At 54.1% G+C, this 21,246-nt stretch overlaps 1 protein-coding gene across 1 annotated transcript in view; it reads left to right on the forward strand.

Annotated features, from left to right (window-relative positions):
* TIMP2 (TIMP metallopeptidase inhibitor 2) overlaps positions 1 to 14,677 on the forward strand; it is a 44,718-nt gene extending 30,041 nt beyond the window's left edge. Inside the window, exons 2-5 of the mRNA XM_044247315.1 lie at positions 1,549 to 1,649; positions 3,775 to 3,883; positions 9,554 to 9,678; positions 11,773 to 14,677. Coding sequence (XP_044103250.1) covers positions 1,549 to 1,649; positions 3,775 to 3,883; positions 9,554 to 9,678; positions 11,773 to 11,970 — 533 coding nt within the window. The 3' untranslated portion in view covers positions 11,971 to 14,677. The remainder of the gene's footprint in view (positions 1 to 1,548; positions 1,650 to 3,774; positions 3,884 to 9,553; positions 9,679 to 11,772) is intronic.
* Positions 14,678 to 21,246: the final 6,569 nt, after the last annotated feature.

Raw genomic sequence — 21,246 nt, forward strand, 5'->3', positions numbered from 1 at the left:
GCAGAGGCTTTAACCCACTGAGCCACCCAGGCATCCCGGGTGTCCTGTTTTAGATGAGGGCAGCGGGCGGCTGAGGAAGATGTTTGAGCCTGGAGGGATGCAGCTGTAAAAAGCCTGCTGGCACTGGGGGTGGAGAAGGAGGAGCCACTGGACACAGGCTGACCCACTCCCAAGGGCAGGGCCTTCTGTTGAAGGTGGCCCACTGGATGGCAATTCCTCGATGTGGCTTTGCAGGTTGGGGCCTGGCTTAGCCTGAGAAACAGGAACCTGCGCTTCGTGACTCAGCTCCAACAGAAGACATAAGAATGGGGTTTGGGCCTGGGTGGGGCCGGAGGGGGCTGGCGTGGGCTGACCTCTGGTGACAGGCCGGGCCTCAAGGGAGGGGCACAGACGGGATGCACGTGCCTGGGCTTCCATGCTCCGTGGGCAAGACAGCCCTGGCCAGGGGGTTACCAAGACGCGAGCTGCCTGTCTAGGGCCGGAGGGTGGAGGCACCTCTGTGCCTGGCTCTGTCTCTTACTGCTCTGCTCTGCTTTTGTCCACATTAACCTAACTCTCTCCCAAGTGACCCTGCACAGCTGAGCTGTGGAGGGCAAAGCTTTTAAAGCCATTAAAGCAGGCGGTGTCACCAGCCGATAAGCCTCCAGATGAAAGGAGGGAGGGCTCGGCCCCAGGGACACGTGAGCAGCCGACGCTGGCTGCATCAGGGTGCAGGCTGGGCCCGGGTCCTGGCCTGATTGCTTGGAGGACGCCTTGTGGTGCATGGCCCTCGAGCAGCCTCAGGCTCTGGCCAGCATTCCAGAACCTTCCCAGCCGGACCTCTTCCCCGTCCTGCATCTTGTGTCATAGTCTAGGATCATTTTCTTTCCGTTTGACCTCCCTCCCTGGCACCTGCCCCGTGGGTCTGCCGGTGGGGCCTGGGAATGTTTCCTTTGCGGGGCGGGGTGGCCGGAGCGCTCTGACCCTTCCTCTGTCGTGTCCTTGGTAGGATGTGGTGTTGTTGTTATAAAGAATCACCCACAGGACGTTCTTCAGGGTCACTTTTAGGACAGATTAGGCGTAGCAGGCCAGAACCTTCAGATGTAAGACCCCCAAACCCAGATGCAATGGGGCCTCCGTGCACAGCCTGGAAAAGCCTGTGTGGAGCCGGCAGTGGCTGGAGGCTGGGCGGCGTTGGGATCTCGCCATCCTCCATTGCAGGGTGACGATCGCCGCCCAGTTAATTCGCTTATCTGCTTCCCCAGCCGCCCAGGGATACACACCGGAGAGAATTTTAAAAAGCCCCTAAGCCCACGAGCGTGGCATCAAGGAAGAATTTTATCAGCAACCGCTTCAGGAAGCCAGCTAGCCCCAGGAGACCAGGCTCCTGCTGCCCCCGACAGCGTCCTTGTCGAAGAATCCTGGGACCGGAGGGGTCTCAGAGCATCACCTCTTGCCCCCTCCCTGCTCGGCGCGTGTCGAGGGCGACTCGCTTGCTCCTCCCGCCCCTCCTCGGCCGCAGGACGGCGCTGGGGGGGCTCTCCTGACCTCTGTGTCTTTGTCTTGCAGTGATCAGGGCGAAAGCGGTCAGTGCAAAGGAGGTGGATTCCGGGAATGACATCTACGGTAACCCCATCAAACGGATTCAGTATGAGATCAAGCAGATCAAGGTAACGGGGGGCCGTTGTGGGGTTGTCCCGCTGGGCAGAGCTGTGAGAGGGTCGGGAGCTGGGGTGGGGGTGCGTCCCCTGGAGGCGGGAGACCCTGGGGAGGTGTCCTGTCTTCTCCGGGGCAGAAGCAAGTCACTTGGATTTTCCTTAATCTGTAAGCGCCTGCAGAGCCCTGTGGACACGCGCTTTGACTGGGCTGTGTCAGAAATGCGTTCTCTTCACTTTGGTGGACAGTAAGCATGTGGCAAAGGCTCAGCGTCCTTTTTTTTTTTTTTTAAAGATTTTATTTATTTATTTGACAGGCAGAGATCACAAGCAGGCAGAGAGGCAGGCAGAGAGAGAGGAGGAAGCAGGCTCCCCGCTGAGCAGAGAGCCCGATGTGGGGCTCGATCCCAGGACCCTGGGACCATGACCTGGGCCGAAAGCAGAGGCTTTAACCCCCTGAGCCACCCAGGCGCCCCGAGGCTCAGCGTCCTTGCGGAGCTGGCCAGAGCTGCTGTGGAACGTTCCATAGGTGCCCGTCCATAGCGCGAGGTTCGCGAAGGCAAGAGAGCTTGGCCACTGTGTCTGGGACCCCTCACGCCCCCAGACAGTGCTGGAGGCTCGAGTATTGCGTGGTCAGCTTCAGATCCTGAGAGGGAGGAGTCCTGTGGGCAGGTGTGGTGGGGACCAGCTTCTCAAAAGAGGATGTGGGGGAAGACTTGGAGACCGCAGCCTGGCCAGAGGTGGGGGGGGGTCCACCGGGTGAGAGAGGGTCGGGAGGCGTGGAGGCTGCCGACTGAGGGGCAGCTGGTGGGGTCCGTTTTCTCAGAATGTGGTTCGTGTCGGGGCGTATGGCAAGGAGACGCGGGGAGTTTGCGCAGAGACGGGATGGGAGAGGCAGGAAGGACGGGACCGGCCCTGGAGGAAAGTGGTCGTTGTCAACGGTCACTAACTTGGTCTGCGGCAGAGAGGGATGTCCTAGGTTCTGACTGGAGAGCCAGCGCTGTCCACAGGAATTGTCGCTGTCTGTTTCTCATTTCGTCACAAAAAGAAGCGTCCGCGGGCAGGGAATGTTACCAGGTCAACGAGACACTGACTCGTTGCATCCGTGCCGTTCGAGGGGTGACCTGCTCTCTCGGGGCCTGAGTCTCTGTGAAAGGGAGAGAAAACGTCTCTGTTCTTGTGACCTCATCGAGGCGTCCTGAAAAGGCAGGTGTTAGCCCCAGAGAAGCATTCTTGCCCTCGGCGGGAGACGTTTAGCAGAGCCCGTTGTCGTCACCATCGGCCTCCCCTTTCCTGGGGCGGGGTGGACTGAGCTCTTGCAAGGCTGGTTTATTGGGCCATTGAGATGACCCCGTTGCGTTGGGGTCTGCTTATCGAAACAACCCCCTCCCCTCCAAAGCCCACGCTAGTGACCTTGGCTTAGGCACGGCAAGGTTCCAGCGGACGAGTGAAGCCCTAGGGCACATGTGCCCTGCGTCCTCTGTTGTGTGGTCCCGGAGCATGTGTGTGCTTTCCCCTTTCCACCGCCTCCCACCCCCGGCGCCCCCATGGCCAGGGCGGAGGGCCAGCCTCCGTGCATACTCCCATCCCCCACCTGTCACTGTCCCCACCTGGTGGGGCCGCAGGAACCCCTGGCTGTGGCGGTCTCACTGCCTGCCAGGCTCTTGGAACAGTGCACCCACCTCCGGGCAGCAGGCTTGTCCCCAGTAGATCAGCAGCTGGGACATCAGGCCCCGTTGGCCTGCGGAGTCCTGTCCAAGGCCATGGAGGCCAAGGTTCCTCTCCTGTCAGGTAGCCGATGCTCGGTCAGAGTTGTGGGATTCCACAGAAGCGGTGGTCCCCCACGATGGGTCAGAGTCACCTGGACGTACACCCTCGACCTCGCCGGGGGTAGGGAGAGCCCGTGTGTTGTCGGAGGTGGGATCCTCCAGGGGACCCTGCTGTGCCCAGCCTGGTGACAGCTGCCACACTACGTGACAAGCGTCTCCAGAGCATCACTCTGCAGTGGGAATGGCCACCTTCTTGTCCAGCTCCTGCATTCCTTCTGTACCCCTTCCCCACGCCGGGGGTCCCACGGGGGCAGGTCGGCGCGTTCGGGGTTCCGGCCATCTCCGCTCACATCTCATCTTGGCCCTTGCAGATGTTCAAAGGCCCCGACAAGGACATCGAGTTCATCTACACGGCCCCTTCCTCCGCCGTGTGTGGGGTTTCGCTGGACGTCGGAGGGAAGAAGGAATATCTTATTGCAGGTGGGTGTGTGGCTAGGTATGGGACACCTTCGTGGGGACTGGCCTCCAAGGCTGTGGCGCGGGGGGAGCCCTGAGCCCGTAAGGCTGTTGGGAGGTCTCTGGGCTCCCCTACCTCTTACCATCCGAGACGTCCTGGTGCGTTCTCGCCTGCCCGGGCCCCCACAACAGTGCAACTCGTGTGACTTGATGGGGAAACACAGTAAACCAGTATCCATGGGAGACAGGCGGTCGGGTGAACATCAAGTGGTGAGAATTTTCGCGTTTTATTCCTGAAAGGGAGGCCTGAGCCAGATGTGGAGCTGTTCCCTAGAGAAGCAGGCTCCAGCTTACAGCGTGTGTGGAGATGGAGGTGTGGAGGGGCAGCGCCTTGCATCTGTCATTATATTTTATTATACAGTCCGAGTTTAATCATAAAAATACATTCTGAATCCGAGTCTCTGTGACTTGGGGGGTTTCTCTGTTTGGATGATTTGTACTTTTCCCCCATCCACTGAGAATATTTAAAAAATCAACACACAGGGGTGCTGGGTGGCTTAGTCGGCTAAGCGGGGTCCTAGGATAGAGCCTACTTCTGGCTCCCTGCTTAGCAGAGAGCCTGCTTCTCCCTCTCCCTATGCCTGCTGCTCTGCCTACTTGTGCTCTCTCTCTGTCTTTAAAAATGGAGCGCCTGCGTGGCTCAGTGGGTTAAGCCTCTGCCTTCGGCTCAGGTCATGATCCCAGGGTCTTGGGATCGAGCCCCACATCGGGCTCTCTGCTCAGTGGGGAGCCTGCTTCCCCCCTCTCTCTGTCTGCCTCTCTGTCTATGTGTGATCTCTGCCTGTCAAATAAATAAATAAAATCTTTTTAAAAAATCTTAGAAAAAAAAAAAAACACATACTAGGCAGGTGCCTACTAGATGCCTCGCCCTGTGCCCTGTATAACGGGAGTTCAGGAGGGGCTCTCCCGGAAGGAAGTGCACACAGGCTCCCACTGTGGGGGCAGGAGGAGAAACGAGAGAAAATAAGACAGGGTTTTTGGAGGTGGGGGTGCTGTGAGCAGTGAGCAAATGCTCAGGAGGGGGAGACCGTCTCGGGCAGCAGGTGCAAAGATCCAAGGATCCGGAGGATTTGGCACTGACCCCGGCTAGCTATGCTATACGCATGGGGGTCCCTGCCAGGGGGAGATGCAGTGAGGAGTGAGTGAGGCAGAGGACACGGTGGTCACCTCTCCTTGGGTAGCACCCCCTCCCTCCCTTAAAATGCTTGTGCCTGGCATCTGGGTCCCTGGCTCGTTGCTCCATTGAGATGTCTGTCCCTCTCCTTGGGGAGGGTGGGAGATTCTTTTTTTCTTCTTTTATGAGCACTTCTGACTTTTCTAAATGTTTTCTCATGAGCTTTTATTGACTGTGACTCACACAGCGTACCATTCGCCCCTTTAAATGGCGTCTTTCGGCGGTTTGGGTAATCCGTGCAGCTTGCGACCATGGCCACCGTTGGAGAACCCCGACTCTTCTGCTGTTCTGCCTCCCCAGCCCCCATTCCCCAACCCCCAGCCCCAACACGCTCCTGTCTCTTTCTTCTTTGGTTCCGTGGGTTTCCCTATTTCAGAGGCCTGTGATGGAAGCGTGGACTCTGCGGTCCTGTGTCTGACGCCCCTCACTCAGCACTGCATTCAGTGTGACCTTATTTAAAGTTCATCCACGTTGTAACGTGAATCAGAACTTCTCTCCCTTTTATGCTCGAATGCTATGTCTTTGAGCAGACCACAGTGTGTCCCCCCCCATCCGTCATCTGATGGACCCTGGGGTTGTTTCCGCCCTTGGGCTCACATGCACGCCGCGGCTGTCAGCGCTCATCAGCAAGCGTTCGCGTGGCTGTGTTTTCGTCCCTCTCGGGCTGATGCGTAGGAGTAGAATTTCAGGGCATATGGTGACTATGTTTAATCATTTGAGGAGCTGCCAGACTGTTTTCCAAAGCAGCTGCACCATTTTACATTTGCAGTGTCTACTATTTTTACAGAAAGAAAAACAAAGTTGACCAGAGAGACAGGTATGGGGACAGAATCACGAAGCAGGGACCTTCCTGACGGTGCTGTCACCGTGACACCGGGGAAGGGCGAGGCAGGCAGGTGCAGGGAACACGGGGTGCGGGGTGCAGGTGCCCGGGGAGGGCTGTGAGAGGACCAGGTCCGCATGTGCCAGGAATGGGCAGCGTCAGTGTTATCTCCTCTTGATACGTCCCTGTATTTGCAAAATCTTACAAATGACATCCGTTGCTTTTATGGTCAGAAAGATAAGCTGTGGAGAGGAGGGAAAGGAGACGAGACCTCCCATAGTTCGGGGAACTTGTTGCCCTAAGAAATCAACGGCTTCCGGTTTTCAGCTCCAGGCTTTGTGCTGGTCTCCAGGGAATAACCCTTGGAAAGTGGCACCTCGAGGGCCTTCTCCGGCTCCTCACACCGCCCTCTAGAGGCAGCCGAGCAGACTGCAGAGCTGTAGAAGCACGTGGGGAAGGCAGGCGGGCCCGGCTGGGTCTTCTGGGGGGGGGGCTCCTGGGAAGGGAAGGTGACCCAGGTCTGGGTTCATGCAACAAGCTTCGCAGTCTCCCTGTTAATAGAACTAGGATCGCCCTTTCCCTGGTCCTGATGGCCTCTGAAAGCTTCTCGTGTGGATTCCCTTTGATCCTTACGATCTCTTACAACCAAGGTCATGTTATGTGGTCCCCATTTTACAGATGAGGAAAACAGAGTAGAGAGATGGACAGTGTGCCCCAGGTTTGGTGGTGTGTGTCTGGACCCACTTTCTCACGTCAATTGTTAAAAATTCTGGTTGATGTCTCGTTGGTACTTTGAAATCAGGGCGCAAGCGTCTGCCACACAGACTGGGGCAGGTGCCGGGCGCTGGAGCACTTTCTCCCGGGAGGAGCCAGTGGCTAGGCATTTCTCGGCACTCCTGTGCCCGGGCCACACTGCTGGACGTGTCTTCCTGACTCCCAGGTCTGTGACACTCTGCTTCCTCGCTCGTGAGATCAAGGTTTTAGCCGTTTTGCCTCCCCAGCATCTGAGCCAGCAGCCTTCTGCCTTCACGGCCTGTTGGAATTTCTCGGGGAATCTGTTAGAAGTCCAAAACCTCAGGTGGCACCGTAGAGCAGTTCCAAGCAGGCCCTTCAGGGGAGCGGCCTGGGCATCAGTGTTTCTGAAGCTGCCCAGGAAGGGCCGGTGGAAAGTCAGTGCTGGGAGCTGACATGCAACGAGAACCTTCCCTGCCCTGGGTCGGAGGCAGACCTTTCATCACAGAGGTGCCGAGTGGTGGGTCGGCACACACAAAGGAGGGCTGAGCCCCAGCAGGTGAGGTCAGTCACCTTCCTTACGGAGGTACCTCCGGACATCGTGGTCATCTCCTGGGGCCTTTCATGGTCAGTCAGTCCTGCCTCTTGCCCAGAGATTCTGAGGACCTTGGCATCGCCCTTTATTCCCTGAGATGGACCGTCTGGACTGCAGGGGGGGATGGCCAGGAAGCTGGGTTATGTCCAGCAGCCAGAAACCCTGGCGTGCAGTCTCTGCTGTGTATGTGGCTCACGTCCGTCCCTGTCCCACTGACCATGAGGCACGTGAGGAAGCCGCGTGGCTGCTTAGAAAGTGTGGGTCCGGAACGAGAGCCGAGGGCAGAGGCTGCACGCAGCAGCCTGGCAGCGACTCTCTTGAGAGGTTGCTTTGTGTTATTTCGGGGGACGTGGTAGGAGAGTCTTTTTATCTATTTTATTCAGCCTCTTTTCTGGAAGGAAGAGGTTTCTGTGTCCAAATGAGGCGTCGTGAGTTGAAAGCAGAGAGCCTGATCATCTCTGTTACTCAGTTACTCTGCGAATGTCGACATTCTCGTGGAAGTTCACTCATTTATATCTGCCATCAGAGGTGTGGCAACGTCGCGTGACATGGACGTGTCCTGGGCTGTTCCTTCACACGGATCCAGTAAATTGTCCCCAGTCTGAACAAGAAGACAGTTCCAGTAACTGGAGCCCACCTCCGCTAGGCTTGCTACAACCAAAACCATCCAAACTGTGGCTCCGCTTATAATAAAAATGAAGAAGATACATTTTGTTTGAAGATACACCTGCTTGTAACTATGTGTCTATCCACTTCCACTGTTCCGCCTTTAATGTGGGGAGCAAGCAAGTGACCTGGAGCACATCTGGGTTTCCTAACTGGCCGTGGAGTCTAAGATCCATAAAAGGCAAATCCAGCGTACCGGGTACAGGGGGACCTCGCTGAGCTGACTACTTTCCCCAGCTTGGTCGGATGGCTCTGGGTCAAATCTGGTGTTTACTTTCTGAGCACACGCTTTCCATCTTGTTGTCCTGGAGTCGGTATGGGCCACCCAGAAATCACGGGGCACAGTAAACCACTCAGCCCGGCTGGCAGCGGACCCAGGAGTGACCACATGGCCCGAGGCAGCCCACCTCCTCTTGGGCTGATGACTCAAGTTCACATGTTGAGCTGGGCACCAGGAGACGCTCATGTTCAGAACTGTAATTTTCTTCTGCAGTCCTCTCCTCCCAAGGAAAAAAGAAACCTACAACCCTCAGTTACAAGTTTTAATTAATTCCTGTTTTTCTCTCCAAGAAAGACTGTGTGTTTTTCCAAAGCAGATGTACGAAGATGTTGTAACAGATTTTCACATCGTGTGTGCCCAACCAAGTCCTAATAACTGTACTTGTACGGAAAAGGTGTCCTTTGAGTGTTCTGAGAGGCTCTGTCATTTATATGCGACATCCAGGGTCAGCAGGAGCCCCGCAGCCAGGCCCGTGGAAGACGCCCAGTTTGCACCGCATCTCCATGTCCTTCCGTATCCTGCTCTTGGCGGGAGCTTGGACTGGTGGCAAAAAGGTCCACAGGGAGTGGAATCAGGAGCCTGAGGTCAAAAAGACAAACGGTGCCACTTCCCCCCCATCCCCCCACCATGAAGGGAATTTGGGGTCGATTTCCAATTTTATAGAATTCCATGTTTTTGCTTGGTCAACATCAAATGGAGGACATGCGTGTGAGAAATAAGACAGGAAACAGCATGATCTACACGCAGTGTGATCTCTTTCATGCGAACACACGCATGTGAAAGGGTATGGGAAGGAAACGCGTCTGAGTGTTCGCTGTAATGAAAACGGGAGGTTTTTTTCCTTTGTCCTTTCTTGGGTCTGCAGAGGGCTCTGGGTGTTCGTTTTGCTCCACACAGATGGTCCACGGTGTATCCATCAGCTCGCACCATGGGCCGGGGATCGATTCCCGCCAGCAGGCCCCGGGGCTGGGGGTCCGGCATCCGGCCCCAGTGCTGGTTCTCCTGAGCCTCGCTCCTGGGCTCGCAGATGGCCGCCTCCTCCCCGTGGCTGCAGGGCTTGTCTCTCTGTACCTCTCTGGGTCCTGATCTCGTCTTATGAGGAGCCTTTTCTTATCGGATGTGGGTCCTCTCCCATATGATCTCACCGAACTCAGGAAAGACCCAGCCGCAAACACAGGCACATCTCTGAGGTGCTGGGGATCGGGCTCCCACACGGGGCTTTCGGGGAGGCTGCAGCTCAGCCCGCAACACTCAGGACTGTGAGCAGCAAGCTGCACGTGCCCAAGCCACACGCGGGTGTGAGGGGCGGCGGGAGGAGGAGGACCCGTAGCCTGCCCTGAGCTCGAGGACCCCTGTCTCCTCAGGAAAGGCCGAGGGGAACGGCAAGATGCATATCACTCTGTGTGACTTCATCGTGCCCTGGGACACCCTGAGTACTACCCAGAAGAAGAGCCTGAACCACAGGTACCAGATGGGCTGTGAGTGCAAGGTAAGCCGCTGCCGCCTCTTTCTGGGCTTTCCGTCGAGCCTCCATCTCCAGGGAGACTGCCAGGCTTTGATCCCTGGCTTGCCAGACCCTCTCCATCCACGGGGTCCTTAGAACAGGGCTCTGGGGAGGTACGGCCTCTCCACCAGTGAGGCTGTCTGGCCAGGGACAGAGCCCTGAGGCGCGCCCGCTGCAGAGGGATATCTGAGAAGTCCCTGCAATCTTGCCACATGGCCTGTAGCTTCTGGGAAGGAGAGCCTCCCAGGGGGAGGAATTTTGTGGGGATTACAGGATGCCATGAGTGCTTTCTGGGGACGTACCAGTGCAAAGACTGGAGTGCCTTGGGAAAGAACATCCCAGCCGTTTCCATGCGCTGGGACCATGGAGAACCCGGACACCCCGTCCCCTTCTTAAAAGCAGCCCAGGGGGTGCCTGGGTATCTCAGTCACTTGAGCATCTGTCTTCAGCTCAGGTCATGATCTCGGGGTCCTGGGATCAAGGCCTTCATGGGGCTCCCTGCTTAGGAGGGAGTCTGTCCCTCTGCCCCCTACCCCCTGCCCATGCCCACCCCAAATAAACAAGTAAAATCTTTTTAAAAAGGGGCACCTGGGTGGCTCAGTGTGTTAAAGCCTCTGCCTTCGGCTCGGGTCATGATCCTAGGGTCCGGGGATTGAGCCCCACATCGGGCTCTCTGCTCAGCGGGGAGCTTGCTTCCCTTCCTCTCTCTGCCTGCCTCTCTGCCCACTTGTGATCTCTGTCTGTCAAATAAATAAATAAAATCTTAAAAAAAAAAATCTTAAAAAAGAAAAAAGACAGCCCAGAGTTGGGGCTAGACACAGCCAGAGCAGGGCTCACGTAAAGTGGATTGTGCGATCTCCCCGGCCGTGCGATCTCCCCGGCCCCCCGCTTGGGTCCTCTTCCGCCCCTGCCCTCCAGCCCCCCACCTGTGCCTTCAGCCCCAGCACAGGAAGCCCCGCCGGGTGCCAGGGCCCCTCTGCCACCGGACGTGGGGCTGGAAGGCTGCCGGCCTTGCCTCTTGCCCGCGAGCGCCATTGCTAGAGCTGCCACATCGTTGCCAGCTGGTCCCTTGGCTCCTCTGGAGTGGGGCTCCGGACCTACTGCTATGGGTCCGGGGAGCACACGGCGCCGCGGCCAAAGGGAACTCAAAACTGAGTCCTTTAGCATCAAAACAAACGCGGCCTCGCCGCCTGCTAGGACGTTGGATGGACGGCGAGGGTGTCCGGCCGAGCGAAGTAAGTCAGAGCAAGACAGTTATCGATGATCTCACTCGTCTGTGGAACTTAGCAAACAAAACAGAGGAGCGTAGGGGAAGGGAGGGAAAAACAGAGCCAGATGAAACGCGAGAGGGAGACAAACCATCAGAGACTCCGAACCACAGGAAAGAGCCTGAGGGTAGCGGGAGGGGAGGGGGGAGGGGAGGGGGCGAGTGGGTGCCCGGCCCTAAGCAGGGCCGGTGATGTAACGAGCGCTGGGTGTTACATAAGAGTGATGAATCACTGACCTCTGCCTCTGAGACTAAGGATATGCTGTATGTTAATTAGTTTAATTTAAATTTAAAAATACAAAACAAAAAACGAGTTCTTCCCTTTCCGATCCCCTCAAGGCCCAAGCGTGCTTCAGAGCAAGACGCTGTCCTTTTTGTTGTGACTGGAGCCTAGCTCCGGGAAATTTGGGAGCCTCTGTGGTTGTCTTTTCCTCCCAGGAGGGTGGCGCTCCACTGAGGCCTTTGTGGCACGCCCAGATATGGTAGACAAGGTGGCCCAAAGCAGAGGGGGCGCCTACAGCTGCTGGGGGGTGTGGGGGCAGTGCCTGAGGGTCACCCCAGGCCCCTTCCCCCGCGCCCAGGTGGGCTGCCTGCTGCTGTTTGGAGTCTGGGGGAACTCAGGAGAGGCAGCTGATGGAGCAGGTTCAACTAGAGCTCCCATTTCCTCCCCCGCCGCTCGGCTCATGTGGTCATCCATTCTCGACAAACTGCCCTTGAACGTCATTGCTGGGCTCGTGGCTGGGTTCTGGAAATGCTCCCTTGTGTGGGGCCTCGGTCCCTGACCGGATCTGCCCCCGTGTCCCTCTTCCTAGATCACGCGCTGCCCCATGATCCCGTGCTACATCTCGTCTCCGGACGAGTGCCTCTGGATGGACTGGGTCACGGAGAAGAACATCAACGGGCATCAGGCCAAGTTCTTCGCCTGCATCAAGAGAAGTGACGGCTCCTGTGCGTGGTACCGCGGGGCGGCACCCCCCAAGCAGGAGTTTCTCGATATTGAGGACCCGTAAGCAGGCCGACAGCACCCCTCTGGCCAACGGAAAAGCCTCCAAGAGTTTCGACTGGTCCAGCTCTGACATCCCTTCCCGGAAACAGCATGAATAAAACAGTCATCCGAGTGGGTCTAAATTAGTGTGAGTCTCCTCCTACCCCCATTTCCCCTTGAAAAGTGGTCGTGGTCCCACACCCCGTCCGCCAGCCTGGGCATCCTTGGGTGCAGGCACGGCAGGACGCACGGGCCCAGCCCTGGCACCGTCACAAACACAGAGTGGGTGTCCCGTACGTAGGAGTCCCCCAGGCCTGGTCAGGGCAGAGCCTGGAAATGTGCGTTTTGCAGAAACGTTTTGAGGGTCGTTGCAAGACTGTGTAGCAGGCCTACCAGGTCCCTTTCATCTCGAGAGGGGCATGTCCCTCGTTTCCTGCAGCTTCCACACCTCTGGCCCTAAGGCAGCAGTCCCTGCCCCTTGCAAGTGCCCCTGTCTCCTCTGTGCCCATCACGGGCTCCCAGTACCTGTGACTCCCGTAAATACAGTCCTGGACCAGTGGCTCACTCCTGAAGAAGCCCCTGTTAACTCCATGAATCCACAATGGGAGCCAGGCTCCAGGCCCTTGTACGATGTGGGCGACAAGCTTCCCCTTCATCCAAATCCTTTTCATTCCCCGCATCACACACCCCAACTCTGGGGGAGTCCATGGCATTCTGCCCTGAGGGTGGACGTTTTGGGGGGACACTTGGCTCCCCTTGCCATTTACTCCCAGGCTTCTGAAGTCAGTCTGGCTCCCTCTTCCTCTTCCTTCTCCTCCTCCTGGCATCGGGCACCCAGCTGAGTCGCACACATTGGTTTTGCACGGGGTTGTGTGTAGCCGGTAGCACGGGCTGGCTGTGTTCTGTTTGCACATCCTGAAGACATCGAAAAACTAGGCTGTGCTGTGTCCCCCAATGCACCTGGTGCCACAGCCTTACCGCGACCCCCTCCACAAAGACAGTCAGTCACTGTGCTGGGCGTGATTTCGGGAATGAAAGTAGCTGGGCATGTTGTGAAGTCTTACCCAGGAAGGGAGAAATTGGGGAGGTAGGGGGGTTCGGTGAATCTCTTTCCAGGCCTCTGGGATTACTGCGGCCAACATCTCATTTTTCTAAAGATGAATTCTCAGATAATCTGTGAACCCAAATCCTAGCTGTACCAGCCTCCACTTAGGTTTCTGATATTCCATCTCTCAGTCCAAAAAAAAAAGAAAAAAAAGAAGCATCCTAGGGGACTAGAGAACCTGTTCCCCAAGCACAGCTTTCTGCTGCCGGTAAATTGGGGGTTAATGCAGGCAGAAATCGCTCAGCAAAAAGTCCTCTTTGCTTCCGACTTGTGTACGGTATAAACTGTTCTGAGTTTTTCTTGCAAATTAGGCAAACACACCAACGCGAGCACACGCGGAGACCCACGTGTGTCCGCCTGTGCGCCCTCCTCCTGCAGAACACTTCGAGTCACCACGTTCTAAGCATTGCTCCACTCTGCGGTGACCCCAAACCACCCATAAGACCCCTGACCCCCACATGGCGTGTAGCCCCCCATGCCTGCCGGGACCCGGTCAGCACAGATTTTTGATGACTTCCCTTTCTAGGGCAGACTAGGGGGATAGCCAGGGATCAGCCCCTGAATCGAGGGTACTTTCATGCTGTACAGTGATAGAAAGTTTGTAAGATGTCATAATGGACCAGTCCATGTGATTTCAGTATATACAAGAACACCAGACCCTTCCAATCAATATAACACCCCTCCCCGTTTGCTTCCTGTATGGTGTTATCATATGTAACATTTACTCCTGTTTCTGCTGATTTTTTAATTGTTTCGGTTTGTTTCTGACATCAGTTGTAATCATTCCTGTGCTGTGTCTTTTATTACCCTTGGTAGGTGTTAGCCTTGCACTTTTTTTTTTTTTAAGGTTTCTGCATCGTGGAAGCTTTTGACCCAGAATGGAAAGCATGGCGTGCTAGCTAGCCTATGGTGGTGGATGCCTTCAGCTCTTTTCTTTCCTTCTTTGAGTGTGGTTGCTTTCCTCCAGCCGCTGCCTTTTGTTCTCTGGTTCAAATCATTACAGAGTAAAGCATCTTTGAGTTGGTTGGTTCTAAAAGATGGCCTTTATACTCAGTCCACACACATTGGTCTTCTAGCCACACTGAGCAGAAAACAAAAACAGAAACAAAAAATGCAAGAGAAAGTGCCCAGTGGCAGCCGAGAGACAAAGCCACTCAAATACCATCAGAGTCAACAATTACAGCGTGCGTGTAGTTGAAGGCTCTCCATTCGGCATCCTTTAATTTATGTTCTGTTCTATGCACTGCTCGTTCCTCCTTCCATTCTTGTCTCCATGCAAGCAACTCGAAATATTGAAAGTGAAGTTTACATTGTAGTTCTTTTCAAACCTTTGCTTGATAAGTATTAGGAAATATCGGACTTGCTGCCATAATTTAAAGCTTTGTTTGTGTTTGTTTTTGCTTGGGTTTGGTTTGGTTTTGTTTCGTTTTGGTTTTTTGTTTTTGTTTTTTGTTTTTTAACTTTTGGGCAATGCGTTTTTGCTGGAATATGAAGTCTGAGACCTTCCTGTGCTGGGAACACGTGAGAGCTGTTGAACGGTGACAAGCAGACTGTGCATGTCTCTGATACTTTGTATCATTCTTGAGTGATCGCTCTGTCAATGGACAATAAACAGTATTATCAAGAACCTTGGCTCTGTCTCTGTAGCTCTGTCTGATGCTGGGAGCCGCTGCTTCCTACCTAGCAACCAAACACCTCCAAAGGAACCTGTCCTGTGGAGGTGGACATGTGTCCCCAAGAGAAAGAGAGGCCCGTTGGTATCTAGTCAGTGTTCAGACATCTCCCATGGTCTCTTCGATGCTTTTTTACGGTCCATTGGCTTGCATCGGGATGCTAACGAGGGCCATGCATGGCAGTGGTTCTGAAGGCTCTTTTTTCTGCAGGTTTTCCTCCCCTCCCCACCTGCCTCTTAAGCTAGGAAAGATGGCCCCATCATAAGTTAAACTTGAACGTGTCGTGCAAATGACCTTCCCTGACATTCGTGCCCCTCCAGACCTGCAGGTTCCATGGGGTCCTAATAGACAACCCACCAGATGGCGGCCAACCATGTACTTTCTTTTTCATATTTACATATGTATTTTGGGTACACATTTTTACATATTTACATATATATAATTTAGGTCAAATGTGACTTCTGCGAAACACTTCTCATTATGGAAATTTTCAAACAAACCAAAAAAATGCAGAGAATGATCTGACGAACTCCACGCTCCCATGACCTGCTTATTATCTGAGCTTTCTCTGTCCTTGCAAACAATTTTGAATCGGTTTGAGGACCCACATGTGGGCTGGGCAGACTGTTAGGGGGTCTCCAGACGCCATTCTTCCCCCCACCCCCAGCCTCGCTCATCCTGTGGAAAGGAATGTGCACGGGGACTCGGGTCCGAACCTCCCAACAGACCCCCTAGGATCCAACGTGGAGGGTCCCGGGGCCAGCCACCGGGCCTGGTTAAAACCTCTAGAAGTTTGAACACCGCTAGCTTTCCCCTGATCCAACTCAACGACCAAACTGTGGAGCTACAGATGTTTTATCAGGGTCAGTTTTTTTTTATGGACAGCTTGCTGTTACCACAGATTTGAAACTTTATGAACAGGTTCTATCTTTAGTCTCGGGTTCGAGCTCAGAGCTGACCCACAGCTCGCCTTGCCCCACTCGGTTGCTGTGAGTCATTCGCCATGAAAGGCAGCCCTTTGATTTGGGGAAACCATCAGCTCTGCTAGCAGATTTTCTCCTTTGGGAAACAAACTGGGAGAGAAAAAAGACATTCAGAACCCCGACTGTATCCGTTTTTCATTCCATGATGATGATGGAGAGGAATATTCCTCTCTGATGAAGTGAAACAAAAAAGGGAGGCAAATCCCAATCTGAGTTGGCTGAACGGCGGGGTGCCCGGTGGAGGGCAATGCAGAGGATGGGATCCAAGATGGGAGGCAGAGGCAATGCTGCATACGGGACCCAGAAGGAAAGCCCAAAGCTTAATGTTTATTTTTGTCCCACTCAGGATGTTTGGCTTTACCCCTTCAAGCAAAGTTTGTAGGGGGGTGGGGGGAGGGGAGATCCAGGTGTAAGATTCCAGCCAGGGAGTCTCAACAGAGACCCAGCCCCGGGGTGTTTACTGGGTGCCGGTCATGCAGGGATCCTCTGCACAGTGTGTAGCAGAATTCCAGCCTCCCAGAAGGAAAGCAGGTGTTCCGCATAAACGAACATTTGAGACACAGGATCCTTTTTGTTGTCTTTTCTTGTTTTCTTAAGAAGGCTTCACACCCACCATGGGGTTCAAAATCACAACCCCGAGATCAAAAGTCACACACTCCACCGACTGAACAGGGCAGGTTCCCCTGGATCCGTTCTTACCAGAGAATGGGGGATCCCTCCGGAAATCCGAGTTCCCAGACACCGACCCTGGACGCAGGCCTCCTGCAGGAGAGCGGCCCCAGGCCCGCAGTGGGACTCTGGCATACATGCTCTGCCCCTTTCCTGTTCACGACCTCTCCCCAGGCTCTGGAGACGCTGATGCTAAACCCCCATGGGCGACTGCTTAGCAAATCATTCTAATGATAGTAACCCCAGTCAAAGCTCACGTTTAGTCCATGTCAGGACTGGCATCAAGGGCTTCAAATCCATTATCCTGGGTGACACTTGCCAATTCTGTGTCAGTCTGTGTCCTCATCTCTCTTCGTTGGTCGATAAAGAGTCTGAGGCCTCGAGAGGTCAGTTTCCTGGGCACCCGGCCAGTAACCACTGGGGCTGGGACTGAACAGGGACACTTTAGAGAGAGAAGGAAGGTGCTTTCCAAGAGGGGATCAATAGGCATAAACCAGGACTGCCCCGAGAAAACCAGGGTGTGGTGACTCCTGTCATTGTAGAACACCTTCCCCAGGTACACCAGGTGCATTGATCCCCCCCCCCCCCACTGCAGATGCTAGGGCTTGGCACTGGATGCAGCAGCCCACAACGCCCAGGGCCCAAAAGACTTCTGACTTCCTATGATCTGGGAACAAAAGTATACCAGCCACAGAGATGCCGGGTGCCATAGCAAACCCAGCATCCCAGGGCATTTTTTGCCAAGACCAGTGGGGATGTCTTCTGGGTGACCTTCCGCGTCCGATTCAGGGACCTGGGCTCTTGCCCTCTTGTCCCCACCACCTTCTGAAGCCTCAGGGTCCTTCCTTTTCAGCCAGAAAGAGGAGGGAGGGATGCCTGGCAGATGCTCAGCCTCTGGCTTAGGAGTGATACCTGGCACCTCCTCTTCCAGGCTCTGGAGAGAATTAGTCACTGTTGAACTCACTACAGGCAGCTTCTGGCCTGGGTCCCCTGGGCCTGGACCCACCTCCTTCCCAGGCAGGCCCAGACACGGCAAGGGACAGTCTAACAGAACCTGCTCTCTGGGCAACCCTGGGCGGCGGTGGAGCTCAGAGGGTCCAATGCGAGGTGGTACCGGGATTTAAAAGAGAAGGTCTTGCACACTCTTAAAAAATGCATAGAATCAGTCCTGAGCCAAACATGGATACATGCCTTGCTTCAAAAGCAGAGTAACCTCTGCTGTGCGAAGTAACATCGTGTTACAGAGAACAATGCAGGGGTCATAAGGAAAGGAACGAAACAGGAAAGAATGAAGCGAGAAGCCAAGGGGTGGGGGTGGGGGTGAATTTGGGGGAGGGAGATGGGTTTGTGGCAAGGAAGGGGAGGTGTCCTGAGGGCAGTGGGATACGAATGGGGACAGTGAAGATTCAAGCAGGGTTTCGGTGTCAGCAGCTGGGGACGGCTACGTCTATGCACACACAAAATGCACACCTGCCGGTTGATGCTGACTTCATTTGTTTGTTTGTTTGTTTTTAAGAGAGAAAACTGCATCAGGAGGGAAGGAGGAGGCAGGCCAGTGACCAGCACAGGAATTTAAGGCCTGTTGGCTACTTTTTGGCCAAACCACCAAACATATTCATGAAAAAGTAAGATCTTTGTGGGCCAAATTCAACAGCAGGCCACCCATAGTCCAAGGAGAGAAGGTCTAAAATGACTCTGGCAATCTGCCGTGTGGCTTTTCCTTGGTGAATGCAGCCAGAGAAGGGTTTGGATCTTAATTTGACAGCGTTTAGAAACACGGAAATTGTTAGGGTTGTGTAGGCCCAGCCAGAACAACTCCTAGGAACCTGAACTCACAACAACTGATGTAAAAGTCAGAATTATTAATTTATGGTGAGAGACGCGAGTTAGATCTCTCCAGAAATTAGCCCACATCTTTGGCCAGTCACAGGTGAGTTCCGGATACTGTTAATCTGTTAATGTACATTATTTCTGTTTTTTTTTAATTTAATTTATTTTTTTCAGTGTTCCAAGATTCATTGTTTAATTGTAAATTATTTCTTTTTAAAAATTTTTTTAAAGTTTTTTTATTTGAGAGAGAGAGAGCATGAGAGAGAGCATGAGAGGGGAGAAGGTCAGAGGGAGAAGCAGACTCCCCATGGAGCTGGGAGCCCGATGCGGGACTTGATCCCAGAACTCCAGGATCATGACCTGAGCCGAAGTCAGTGACTTAACCAACTGAGCCACCCAGGCACCTAATTGTACATTCTTTCTTTCTTTCTTTTTTAATTTTTTTTTAAATTTATTTAACAGACAGAGATCACAAGTAGGCAGAGAGGCAGGCAGAGAGAGAGGGGGAAGCAGGCTCCCCGCTCAGCAGAGAGCCTGATGCGGGGCTCGATCCCAGGACCCCGGGACCATGACCTGAGCTGAAGGCAGAGGCCCAACCCACTGAGCCATCCAGGCACCCTGATTTCTTAAAATAAATTCTCATTTGATTCATTTTGGTTATAGCTTTTTTGAGTTTTGAGTCTACTTTATTCTTTTACCTTCAGTGTTTCTCTACTTTTCTTCTTCTGGATTTAGAGATTATTCATTGTCTCATCTTGGGCATTTCATTTTCTGTTTGGTTGGGGTTCATAGACATTTATGCACTGTGTACCTGCAAAGCACTCAGATGCGTGAGATATTGTGAGAGCTTTACCAATCATCAAGGGGAGGGAGAAGTCACAAGAACATTCCAACTGAATCTGTAAATGGAATGTACAGCAGGCCCGGGGCAACACCTGCCCCCAATGGCAGGGATGGAAGAAATCCAGGAAGACTTCCTGGAAGAGGTAGTGCCTGAGGAGGCTGTAAAGGGCAAGTAGGAAAGGGAATTTAGGCCAAAGACCATCAGGAGCCTGGAGCAGAGATAACCTGATTAGGGCCTAGGGGGCATTTGGATTTAGTTCTGCTAAAGGATCTGGGAGTGGCGGGGGGATGAGGAAGAAAAAGCAGGCAAGGAGCCAGCCTCCAGGGGCCATTAGAGACCAGGTTAAGGAGAGCCTGACTTTCCCATCAGCTTCAGGGGATGGGGAACGGTTCAGACAGGCGCACAGTGTTTTGGGGTAGGCCTTTTGAACATACATATATATTTTTATTTATTTGACAGAGAGAGACATAGCAAGAGATGGAACACAAGCAGGGGGAGGGGAGAAGGAGAAGCAGGCTTCCTGATGAGCAGGGAGGTTTATGTGGGGCTTGATCCCAGCACCCTGGGAAAGAGGAGACCAGGATGCTCTTGGCCAGGAAAGTGGGTGTTAGGGTCTGTATCAACCTGAGTTCAATCAGAACACCGAAACCACTCTGTACAGCCTTTAAAACAGGGGGGGTTAATGCCGGGCTTGGTTACATCGTGATGGCAGCCCAACCAGAGGACAACCAGCAGCTGTTAGCACTTCCCGACCAGAGCCCATGGAGGGCAGGGTTTGGAGAGGGCGGGAGGCTGGAACCACTGTGCACCTCTCTAGTTGAAGCAGAGAAGGAGGGAGAGGAAGGTCCTGCCTCTCTTGTCCTCTGCCCTCCAGTCTCTCAATGACCCCCAGTGGCCAGATAGTCCTGGACACCAGGGAGCCTGGAAAGCAGGAAAGGGCAAGGATCTGAACTCTAGCACAGCAGCCCAAGGGGGCACAGGGCATAAAAAGAGAGGCAGCTTAGGGGAGGTGGGGGGATGCCCCCGTTTCTGGGCATGGTGAGTTTGAAGTGCCTGTGAATCCTGCAGGGAGACAACCAGCAGGCCCTTCCTGGGCCCACCTTTCCAAAGATGGGGGGGGGAGGCGAGGTCTGTATGTGCACATGCGGCATTTACAGGACCACAGGCCTGGTTAGAGTAGTGAGAGCCATAGCCATGGATGGGCTCAGGGGTGTTTGTTCCTTCCAGGAAACCTCTAACTTTTCCCTCCAAAATGCTTGCACATTTATACTCCCAGCCGTCTTACAGAGTCTACTTGGCTTCACATTCTCTCCAACATGTAGTCTTTTTAATTTTAGCTCTTCTAGTGGGTGTGAAATGGCCCCCGGTGTGGTTTTAATTTGCATTTCTCTGGTAGCATTTGAGACTGAGCACTTTAGGAAAGGCCCATGTGAATGTATCTGAGGCTTCTTTGAGAGAATCCTAAGAGGGAGTTAGGGTAGGAATGTGGCTGGCCAAAGGCTCCTCCCAACGTCTAGGTCTCAGATTACACTCCCAGGCTGTCATCTCATCAGAACTTGGGGGCTCCTCTGAGGGCTTGGCTACGGGTGTGAACTTGGGAGCCTGACAAACCCACGTCGAAATCCTCACAACACTGCTTGCTTGCACGGATGGTGCACACTCAAGTTTTTTCATCTGTAAAACGGGAACAGTATCTTTCCGTAGGCTTGCCGTGGGAACTGAAGCGTATCATGTTGGCAAAGCAACCAACTAGGTATGGGAGACGTAGTGTCAGCTCAGCAATGGAAGCAATTGTCTTCAGTTTTCTCAAGACCTGCTGGGGACCGCCTTTACTCCACAGACGAGGAAAGGGAGGCCTAGAAAGCAACCTGCTCATTGGTTGGGCAGTTTTGGGATAAACCCCCGTGTCCTCAGCCCCTTCCAACCTGCCCTCACACTATGCATCACTGACTGATACATAGTGTCAGACGTGAGACCTGTCTTTGAATCATTGTTTCAATGATTTCAACGATTCACGGATTCAGTGATGGGGCACAGAACCTATCACAAGGAACACATCGTCACCTTAAACTTTTAAGGGTTCTCACAAGGCTCGGACTCAGGGGCTCAGGCCCCTACAGTGTTGTTCCTGTTCGTTTGCTTTTGCAAGACACCAGCACCCGGGTCGTAAGTGCAGAGTGAATCCTATCCGGGTTAC

Source organism: Neovison vison, chromosome 5 (genome assembly GCF_020171115.1).
Source record: "Neovison vison isolate M4711 chromosome 5, ASM_NN_V1, whole genome shotgun sequence".
Taxonomy (NCBI): domain Eukaryota; kingdom Metazoa; phylum Chordata; class Mammalia; order Carnivora; family Mustelidae; genus Neogale; species Neogale vison.